This window comes from Oncorhynchus kisutch, linkage group LG2 (assembly GCF_002021735.2).
Source record: "Oncorhynchus kisutch isolate 150728-3 linkage group LG2, Okis_V2, whole genome shotgun sequence".
NCBI lineage: Eukaryota > Metazoa > Chordata > Actinopteri > Salmoniformes > Salmonidae > Oncorhynchus > Oncorhynchus kisutch.
In genome coordinates this window covers 59,097,774-59,107,971 of record NC_034175.2, presented here as the reverse complement: position 1 = coordinate 59,107,971, position 10,198 = coordinate 59,097,774, and the positions used below count along the sequence as shown (strand labels likewise).

General features: G+C 43.2%; 2 protein-coding genes across 9 annotated transcripts; one reads left to right on the top strand and one right to left on the bottom strand.

Moving 5' to 3' along the window:
• Nucleotides 1-38: 38 nt before the first annotated feature.
• On the bottom strand, nucleotides 39-7,324 carry zgc:152951 (Thioredoxin_like and DUF547 domain-containing protein). Of its 7 annotated transcripts, none has more exons than XM_031798694.1 (11): nucleotides 7,205-7,324; nucleotides 5,004-5,243; nucleotides 4,684-4,807; nucleotides 3,810-3,962; nucleotides 3,527-3,706; nucleotides 2,970-3,043; nucleotides 2,681-2,878; nucleotides 2,458-2,595; nucleotides 2,214-2,303; nucleotides 1,962-2,105; nucleotides 39-1,879 (listed from the first exon to the last, which is right to left on the bottom strand). In XM_031798694.1, exons 1-11 carry the CDS (start codon nucleotides 7,235-7,237, stop codon nucleotides 1,751-1,753), a joined length of 1,503 nt encoding a protein of 500 aa, XP_031654554.1. In that variant the 5' UTR covers nucleotides 7,238-7,324; the 3' UTR covers nucleotides 39-1,750. The 7 variants fall into 7 exon arrangements, with proteins under 7 accessions (XP_031654554.1, XP_031654555.1, XP_020314460.1 ...); XM_031798695.1 differs by lacking the exon at nucleotides 7,205-7,324 and adding an exon at nucleotides 6,823-7,108; XM_020458871.2 differs by lacking the exon at nucleotides 7,205-7,324 and adding an exon at nucleotides 6,160-6,272.
• Nucleotides 6,137-9,613, top strand: lg2h3orf38 (linkage group 2 C3orf38 homolog). 2 transcript variants are annotated; one of them, XM_020458891.2, is made up of 4 exons: nucleotides 6,137-6,306; nucleotides 7,884-8,059; nucleotides 8,159-8,397; nucleotides 8,548-9,613. In XM_020458891.2, the coding sequence occupies exons 1-4, from the start codon at nucleotides 6,165-6,167 to the stop codon at nucleotides 8,912-8,914; spliced, it is 924 nt and encodes a 307-aa protein (XP_020314480.1). In that variant the 5' UTR covers nucleotides 6,137-6,164; the 3' UTR covers nucleotides 8,915-9,613. The 2 variants fall into 2 exon arrangements, with proteins under 2 accessions (XP_020314480.1, XP_020314489.1); XM_020458900.2 differs by having other exon boundaries at nucleotides 6,170-6,473.
• Nucleotides 9,614-10,198: the final 585 nt, after the last annotated feature.

Here is a 10,198-nt window from a genome sequence, read left to right as displayed (position 1 = left end):
AGTGCTTTACTGCAATGGGTCAAGAAGGGAGAGCACAATCAGTGAACTATAAGATATTTATTTCAGATGACAAATTGCATCATTTCCATCATAAAAAGTATTGCTTCAGAGTTAGGTCATAGTTGGATCCAGGCAAAAGCCACGACAGTGTTGTTCTCTACAGGTTTGCATCACATTTTTGCCCCTGACAAATACAAAGAGAGATGAGGTAAGTTTAGGGAAGTACAGTAGTCGTCAGAGCAGACTGAGCTCCAACTTTTAGGGTATCATTCAGAGTACAAGCCCCTACTGTTGCAGATGCATGAAACCTTACTAAAGCAGTGTTCATTACTGGTCCCGGAGCTAATCAAGGTCTGAAACAGGTATGTTAGTGCAGGGCTGGAACAAAAGCTTGCACATACTGTGGCTATCCAGGACCAGGAGTAAAGAACACTGCCCAACTGGAATCTTCCGGCAACATGTCTACCAGTGTAGTACTTACTAGTAGTTATAACTCTGTTAATATGGAATACTGGTGCCTGTTGTTGGCAGTAGGGGTTAGGAGCAGTTGTAATAGGAGTACTAGCTATAGATGGGGCCAGGGTCTGAGGTACTCTCTCTCTCTCTCTCATGCAGGGTTAGAAGGCACTGGCTAGAGAACAGGGTCATATATTCTAACTACAGGCTTCAGGATGAGAGGATTCAGCATCCCAAGCATACAGTAGTACATGCATCAAACAAACTAACGCATTCCAGTCATTGTAACATGCATTTCAGTGAGTGAATGAGACAGTAAAAATAGTAATGCCTAGTAATACTTCTAAACAGTATCTAAGGTTGGCTTTGCCTTCAGAGCAGGAGAGTTATTCCTCTCACTGGAGAATCTGCTTCACTAGAGGTACAGCAAGCCTCACAGAAACCCAACAAAAAAAGCCAAACATCAGAGTGGGAGACAGAGCAAATGGTTAAGCTACATCAGGATTTGACAGAAATAGTACAGTACACTACAGGTATATGAATGATACAGATATTACATGTTTTAGTGATATGACAACAGTTTTCCAGATTTTGTTCATACAAGAAGTCCTACCATTGCATCATGGGGCAGCTGACCTGAGATAAACACACAAGTGATTTGTGGGTAAAGAGGGAGACATACCCCTCCGTTGTCATACCGTGGGAGAGTTCTAAAAACAGATGGGCTAGAACAGACTCAGTGTGCTACACAGTACAAAGCTCTTTCTGGAGAACAATGTACTGGTACCTGGCTATACAGAGACCAGCACAATGTGGTGTGCATAAAGCAGATGAACAAACCATTTGGGATAAAAGTTTTACTAAACAGTTTTAGATCTTTTTTTAAAAATGTATAAATAGTTAACTTTTTATTTTGTTAGAAAAAGTACAAATGTGTCCTTTAAATGTTGAATTGGATCATAAACATGCATGGAATTAATCAAGCCTTCCTAACATATACAGTATCAATAAATATATTTATAATCAATGATAAAACTAATTTATAATAAGTAGATGCGTGCTAAAATGCAGCATTAGCACTTCCAAGGCTGAAAATGGAAGACCCAGTAAGAAGAGGAAGTAAAACCAGGTTATACTATAGGTTCACATGCTGTGGGAGAGTAGGGAAGCAGATTGAAAGAAAGGGTTAGACACACAGACCTCTTTACTGAGGATAGACATGTCTGCAGGCTGAGCTGTGTGTTTCTCTGTGTTGTAGACAGAACAGTGTGTTCCTATGGCTTGTTACTCTGCCTCAGTGAGAGCTGTTGGTGCTCCAGTCGTAGGGCATGTAGCTGACTTTGATCTTCCCAGAGGAGAGGACACTCTGCAGGCTGGACCTCTTGGGAGAGTCCCCCATGTGCTCCAGGATCCAGTTCAACAGCTGAAGGAGAGACCGGGCAAGGCTGTGTTAGGACAGGAGACCATACTCTTCAGTTAAAGGTGAAAGGTCAGTTTTGAGATACCTTCTCATCTGTGCCTCCGAAGTCTGCCTTGTACCACTTAAATATTTGGCTGAGACGGACCTCCCCCTTCTCAGAATCCACCACACAGCCATCATCGTTCTCCAGGAAGGACTCGGCCGCCGTGCGCAGCTGACTATCGATGTCCTGATTGGTCAGAGAGGACAAATCACGTGACTTTACACATCTCCAGATTCATAAAATACCGTGTCACTACCTGTGTAGTATTTTCAGTGTAAAAACCCAGTGTGTTACCTGTGGAGTGTATGTTTTGATGGGTGGACAGCCCATAGCTCCACAGTTCAGCGCAAAATGGATGAGAGGCTCAGCGTCTGGGAGAGCCACCTGGTGGACAAACAGAGAACATCCACTATCACCACTGCCACAGATTGTGCAACATTTCAGATAAAAACATACATTTTCACCAGTAAATCAGAAATGTGAATAAAAAAAACGATAATAAGTTGAATAGTTTTCCCGGTCCAGCGGAGTAGTGTACCTGCAGACGAGGGTCAGTCTTAGAGAAGGGCTTGAGAAGCTGTGCGACGCCCTTTCTGTTCCCTCTCAGAACTCCGTTCTCTATGTCCTGCAGAGTGAACACCTCTCCTCCAATCAGGTAGCTCACGTAGTTAAAGAACTGCAAACACACAGGAACAAAGTAATATCATTGCTAAACAGACTATTACTTGTTGTCTTTCCACAATCCTAGATGGTGCTCTTACCTTGTATCTCTGCCACGTGTTGGTTGGGGCTCCCATCCGGACGTTTCCGTGGATGACCAGAGCGTTGTAGGTGTTGATGAAGAAGGCTAGTTTCTCCTCTCTGGTCAGCGACAGCAGCTCCACTCTTTGTAGCTGAACAGCCAGCTCACAGTAGCGCTCAAACACTGGGCTCAGGGACATGGCCTTGTAGTCCACACACTGTAAGGAAACACACATATTGTAATACAACTGTCATGTCATAATATATATACTGTAGTGGAGGGTGCAGTTAGTTCAGTGTGACTGTTACCTTTCCATCAGAAGAGAGGTACTCAGAGAACAACTTCAGGATCATATTCCTTAGAATGGCAGACAACTCAGCAGCTGAGAGAGAGGGAGAAAGAGAGAATATAGACACATTACATAATTAATCATCTATTTTTAACAGATAATGAGCAGATGTCCTAACTAGGAAAGACATTCTGATTAAGGTTACTTCTTATGCAAGACAACAAGAGGCATGCAGAAAAGCTAAACTTATGCAATGACAGAGACTCACACACACGTTTGCACGAACACAGACAGATCAGCTGCTTTTAAGGACACCTACTGCAATCCCAGTTAATCGTATCAGGGAATTAATGTAATAGCCCACACCAGGTGTGGATTGCCTCTTACACTTGTGTGTTTAACTAGCAGAAAGAGAAGCTCCATGCATGAAAGCCCACACCTACACAGTGTGATTTATCTGAAAGTGCCTAAACCACCCAAAGAGCAAGCAGAGGCGACAGTGGCAAGGAAAGGCTCACTAGCAAGAAGAAACTTTGAGAAGAACCAGACTCAGAAAAGAGAGTCCTCCCTACCTACCCTGTAAAGGAGAGCATGCAGCAGTCTGTCCTGCGTTCAGGGCCGAGTGAGGGTTGCGTTCCATCAGCCTGTACAGCCTGTCACTCACTCCAAACCCCTCCCCCTTCCCTGCCCCAGCCACGCCCACCATGTACTTCCTGTCCAGTAACATCTGCCCAGTCTCACATGCCTTAGTCATCTCTGCCAGAATCCGAGAATTTGAATCAGTTAGAATCATAGAATAGAACAATAGAATTAGTACGTAGAATTTAGGAATATCTGTTTACTCATTCTCATTCCTTACCCATGCCCCTCTCTTTCTGCAGCCAGCCAACCAGCTGTGCTCCTGTGAAGCTGTTTCTGCACATGCTCAGTCCCCTCCACTGAAATCCAATCACATCGCTCTGCTTGAGATCCTCTACCACGTCCGCTAACGCATGCCTCTCACACTTAAACTCTGCAGAGAATGCACACAGGGCTTGACAATCATCTAATGTGTGAATGGATGCCACTCACCAGACATCAACACTATAGGAATGTGTAAGAGAAAATGGTTGAAGCAATTGACAATATTTATCTCTTACTGTAGTCCATATGAATGTATTTTATGGACCTGAGTGGTAGCAGAGGAGACTAGAACTCAGACACATACTGTGGCTGGGCAGAGAGGCCAGGTGCTGGCTATCAGGTAACACTGATCCATTGTCTCTGCTTCTGCTGTGGTGACAGGAGATGGGTGCACACACACACACACACACACACACATAGAGAGCTGTGGCTGCTGAAACAAAACCACAAAACCAGCCTGTCTCTCATGCAGCAGACGCCAACATTCCACACTGACAAGACAGACACTTCTTCCCCAGGTCTTATGATACTGATATTATAGCTAGTATTCAAACAGTAGCATGTCCAGTAATATCAGTATCATATCCAAATAACCCTGTCGAATCAGAGCTCATGTTTATAACTAGGGGAAGACTAGATTAGCCACAGGAGGTCTGTCTTAACTGCAATAGGCAAAAATGGTTAATAAACACATTTGACTGAATGTGTCTTTGCAGCCATTCCAGTCTACCCATTCCAGTTCTAAGGTGCAAACATTTCTATAGAGCAGGGCCAAACTCTAAATTGACCGTAATCTAATCAGGCACAGGGCTTCTTGTGTGTCCACTGACCTCCATCAGCCTCCTCAGCTGTGTCTGAGCCATCTGATTGGTTCTCCTCGGGCAGGGGCAGGGCTTCTGACAAGACAGGCTCCTCCCTCACCAAACGCACTAGACGCTCCAACTCCTCTGGAAGCTTCAGAGAGTAGTGTTTATTTAACCTTTATTTAGCCAGGTAAGGCATTCAGAAGCAAGCCTCTACTTACTACAATAGCAAACCCACCTTTTGTACATTTTTTGGTAAAGAACCTAAAGTTCACTTAACTGAATGACTGAATATAGAGCAGTCAAAGAGACAATGTATCCATCCATCTGAGAGACAGTGTTCTCACCAGTTTCTGCAGGTCATCATTCCCCCCGATGTGGACACTGTTGAAGAAGATCTGAGGAACTGTGCTCCGTCCGGTCAGCTCCTTCACACTGTCCCGGAGCTCTGGGTGCTTTCCCATGTCTACATCACACACAGGCAGACCCAGACGGCCAAGGCTTGTCTTAGCCTGCACGCAGTGGGGACAGCCCAGCACAGAGTACACCGTCACCCTGCCCAGCACCCTGCCCTCAGTCTCCCCCATCTGAACAGCCACCGGAGAGAATAAACAGAGAAGAGACAGAGGTTTAGTAAGCAGCATTGTTGGGTGGTAGTGGTGAAATTAAGTGTTTTGACAAACACTTCCTTGAGGAGGTGTAGCAATAATTATGTACCAAGTTCCTTGTGGGGAATGACAGTGATATGCAATATAGGTTCATTGGGTTGATGAAATCATCGTACACTATCAACTTCCTCCTCAAAACATGCTTACCTGCAGAGTTCATCAATACTGGAAAAAGTATATTTTTACCTCTATGATGACATTTAACACACTGTTGAAGGACTCTGTGGTTTAAACATTGCCTACAACTTCCTGTTAATAAATCTGACAAGATAGAGCAATCACGAGAAAGAAAAAAAAAACTTGGCTACTGATGACATCCACTTTGTCCAATCTTCTGCAAAGAGGTTCATCCTCTCTGGTAATAGGGTTAGTTTAGGGTTGGGGTTGTTTGGGTTACTAGGGTTATTAACGTACCGTTAGCTAGGAACACCCTTAGCTAATTAACGTAATCATACTGTGCTGGCAAGACCTATATAGCTAGCTACTGAATCGCTAAATGATTGCGAAGCCCAGCAGTACAGTAGTGTATTATCAACTGGCCAACATTAAGCTAATATATAAAATGCAGATGCTTGACATAGCTAGCTAATGATACTCACCATAGTATAGTCTAGGTAACCTTAGCTAGCTAGTTATCATCATTGCCTACCTTGTTTTGGGACGGCGTCGGACACCCTAACGTTACTTGCAATACGCCACAACCGTTATCGACAAATCTCAGAGATGCACGGAATAAATGATGTTCTTCTGTCGCGATAATAATGCCTTAGTATGCATTATTAAGAAGAAGAAAAAATTGTACCTAGTACATGCTGAAAATGATTAGTTAACTCACTGTAGATGGCACTGTCACTTCTGCTTCTGTCTACAGGCAGCGTGCAAATACTTGCGGAACCTTTGAGGGATGCCGTGTTTCCTCCCGGACGTTCCCTTTGGTACCATCGAGTGGTGGATGACGGAAGTACAACCACAGCCATTGCAGGTGTTTACTGGGTTAAAAGTTGTATACTATCGTTTTAAATATGCCTGTATTGTCCGATACGGAGCGTAAGGGCTGTAAAAATATGTTGGGTATCATGTCAAGGGGCGACATACTTTCGCTTAGCGATACAGTCACCAACAAAATGATTGCAGTGGAAAACATTACAGGTGAGCACTTAGCGGCTAATGTTAACTAGGCTAGCCCAATAATAATGGACTAAAGGAGCCGAACGTAGCTGCTTTTCAGTCCAAAGACCATATGTTCTGTTTAAATGCGAATTGGCTTTGGATACAAGAACAGACAAATACTCAATCTAAACGTGAATCTATTGTCAATTGCGGTTCGGCTGTAGAATCCTAAATCCCTTTACTTTCATATCCCAATTTGTATTTTTTAAATAAATGTAACCTTTATTTATCTAGGCAAGTCAGTTAAGAACAAATTCTTATTTTCAATGACGGCCTAGGAACAGTGGGTTAACTGCCATGTCCAGGGGCAGAACGACAGATTTTTTACCTTGTCAGCTCGGGGATTCGATCTTGCAACCTTTCGGTTACTAGTCCAACGCTCTAACCACTATGCGACCTGCCGCCCCCCACTTCGAAATAATGTCTCAAATGCAAAATACACACTGCCTGTACATTGTTTTAATACAGTCGCAGCCCGCAGTATTGTTCAGTGTCAACATGTTTTTGGCGTCCGTCTACGGTTTGGTTACACACAGGTGTTCGGAGACGCAGATATCTAATTAGCACATGTAACTAGTCCAACCACTGTCTAACGTATTTTTCCGCTAACAAGCGCTGTAACATGGACATATGTGTTGGAACCCGAACCCTATAAATATGTGTATCAATATAACCTCTTATGATTTCTCCCAGATATGAAAGATAAGAACCTTTCTTGCATCCGAAACCAAACCCCAAGCCATGCTGTTAATGTTCAGACCGAAAGTCGGGACTCTTAACAAAACACCCCCATACAGAAGACGCCTTCATCCAATGATCAAGGGGTAGCTAACCCACGCATAACTACCTCTAGCGCATATTGATGATAGTGTCTTCTGGCCAGGGTATTTTGTTAAGAGCCCCGACGCTTGTTATGAACGTTAAAACGCATCGCTTGTGGTATGATTTTAGAAACAATGCTTGAACATCTTTCATATAATCGAGATTTTTTTTTTTTTAAACAAAAGGTTAAATTATTACACACCTTTGTTAAGGTTCCCACAAGGCAATATTTCCAAGTTACAGCACTGTTGGCTGCAACTGTGTTAAAACAGTGTACAGTGTATATTTTTCATTTGTGAAATTATTTTGTGATATGAAAGTAAAGGGCTTTTTGATTCTAGAACTATACCTCAATTGAGAATCGATTCATATTTAGATGGAGTATTTGGCTGACAGCCAATTCGCCTCTAAACAGAACATGTAAGGTCCTTGGACTATAAGGAGTAACATTAGGCTCCTTTAGTCCATTATTGGGCTAGCTAACTAGCTAGCTGCCAACCATTGCAAGTTTTGATCTGTAAATGGTATACCATAGTAAAATCTTGGGGTCGTCTCTGTCTGTTACAGAAGCAGTTGAGGCCATTCTTTCATACACCAAGGATACGGAGGAGCTGCTAAAACGAAAAAAGGTCCACCGTGACGTTATATTCAAGTACCTGGCAAAGGAGGGGGTGGTGATGCCCCCCAACAGTGAGAAACACCAGCTAGTGAAGCGGACTCTAGAGTTTTGGTCTACTGGGAAGGTATAGACACATTCGTGTTTCTGTGTTTCATAGAGGCTGAATTTGGCAAGAACATTTTAACATGCTTTTGTCACTTAATGTCTGTGGTCTTGTTTGTAGGCATTGGACTATCAAACCCCAGCAGTTGAGACCAGCCTAAGTCTGAGACCAGCTGAGAGTGTCTCTGTTTCCTCTGAGGCAGGGTACAGTCCTGGTTTTGACCACCTGGCCTTGGCCAGACAGTTCTGTCAGTGGTTCTTCCAGCTTCTCAACAGTCAGAACCCCTCCCTGCACCAGCCTCCTAAGGACTGGGGACCACAACACTTCTGGGAGGATGTCCGTCTGCGTCTCTTCTCCAGGTAAAAATCTGGACACAAATTATATAGTTTTTAGTCTCTTAGGGACTAAGCATTGATTTGGACTAACTTACCATTTTCTTTTGTATTGACCATACAGTATTAAATACCATATTAATTCATAGGACCTCTCTCTCTCACTCTCTGTCTCAGTGCTGTTGGCCAACAAATGGAAGAATTCCATGGCTCTGAGCTGACTAGCCTGCGTCTCCTGGCCCTGGCGAGGGACGAGAGGCTCCTGTTGAGCCCCAACCTTGACCCTCCTGGCCTGAAGGTCCTGTCCTCCCCCCACGGCCTGGTGTTGGTGGCTGTGGCAGGGACCATTCACAGAGATGATGTCTGCCTAGGAGTATATGAACAGGTGTTTGGCCTCATCCGCTCACCGCTGGAACAGAACAGCTGGAAGATCAAGTTTGTCAACCTGAAGATCAAGGGGCAGGACGCCCTGGGAGGAGCAGAGGAGCTGGCCTCTCCTGCACTGACCTGCAGCTCCTCTGAACTACAGCTGCTCTGCAGATGAGGGAACTGAGGTTCATCCCAATAGTCTAAAGGGGTTCCTCTCCTTGCTTCCTTTCCCTTATCTGCACTTGTGAAAAACATGGACAGGTGAAAGTAAATTCCCAATGTCACCATCCACCATATTGTTTTCACCTATCTTGGGTTCTCAGGTCAGTGCAGATAAAGGAGAGAAGAAGAGAGAGACACACTTCAGATGATTGAAATTCACACTTGGTGTCACTAAGAGAAGAGGACTGCTCTGTAGACCATAAGGGAGCAGTGGTTAGAGATATGCCTGTGAGAATGAAAGACAGAGTGCATTCAATACATTATGCAAGGAATTTAATTGTCATGATGGGGTAAACATACATTTCATGGTCTGTTTTCCTCAATACTATATAGTTAGCTATTATTTACTGCTGTATCAAGAAGAAAAATGTAACATTTTTGCTATTAATACTATATTCCAGGATATGTTTAGGTTTACTCTCCATGTAATGGGAAAAGGTCTTGGTTGGTGTATGAATGGGTGGTTTTCACGATTCTTCTGTTCTCTCATTTGAGGCATTTTCCCTTAAATGACCTGTGATCTGTGCCTTATGTAGAATAGTCTATAAGCAGAAGCATGCCTCTATCATCGGTAACGGTATATGGCTAAAACTTGTAAGTATATTATATTGTAAATATGTATCATACCAGTACTAAAAATAATTTAAACCTTTGCCTGTGTACTGTTTGCTTCGCTCTGTGTCATCCTGTTTGGCTAATATTATATTAACTGTATTGATATTGATCAGGTATGTGACTTACAGTGCATTCGGAAAGTATTCAGAACCCTTGACTTTTTCCACATTGTTATGTTAGCCTTATTCTAATATATATATATATATATATATATATATACACTGCTCAAAAAAATAAAGGGAACACTAAAATAACATCCTAGATCTAAATTAATGAAATATTTTTATTAAATACTTTTTTCTTTACATAGTTGAATGTGCTGTCAACAAAATCACACACAAATTATCAATGGGAATCAAATTTATCAACCCATGGAGGTCTGGATTTGGAGTCACACTCAAAATTAAGGTGGAAAACTACACTACAGGTTGATCCAACTTTGATGTAATGTCCTTAAAACAAGTCAAAATGAGGCTAAGTAGTGTGTGTGGCCTCCACGTGCCTGTATGACCTCCCTACAATGCCTGGGCATGCTCCTGATGAGGTGGCGGATGGTCTCCTGAGGGATCTTCTCCCAGACCTGGACTAAAGCATCAGCCAACTCCTGGACAGTGTGGTGCAA

Coding starts and splice junctions, on each gene's coding strand:
- lg2h3orf38 (XM_020458891.2), top strand. CDS start 6,165: ATGGCACTGTCACTTCTGCTTCTGTCTACAGGCAGCGTGCAAATACTT. Junction 6,307..7,883: donor TACAACCACAGCCATTGCAG/GTGTTTACTGGG, acceptor TGTCTGTTACAG/AAGCAGTTGAGGCCATTCTT. Junction 8,060..8,158: donor AGTTTTGGTCTACTGGGAAG/GTATAGACACAT, acceptor TCTTGTTTGTAG/GCATTGGACTATCAAACCCC.
- zgc:152951 (XM_031798694.1), bottom strand. CDS start 7,237: ATGGCTTGGGGTTTGGTTTCGGATGCAAGAAAG. Junction 2,879..2,969: donor ACCTCTCTTCTGATGGAAAG/GTAACAGTCACA, acceptor GTTTCCTTACAG/TGTGTGGACTACAAGGCCAT. Junction 2,596..2,680: donor ACACGTGGCAGAGATACAAG/GTAAGAGCACCA, acceptor GTGTGTTTGCAG/TTCTTTAACTACGTGAGCTA.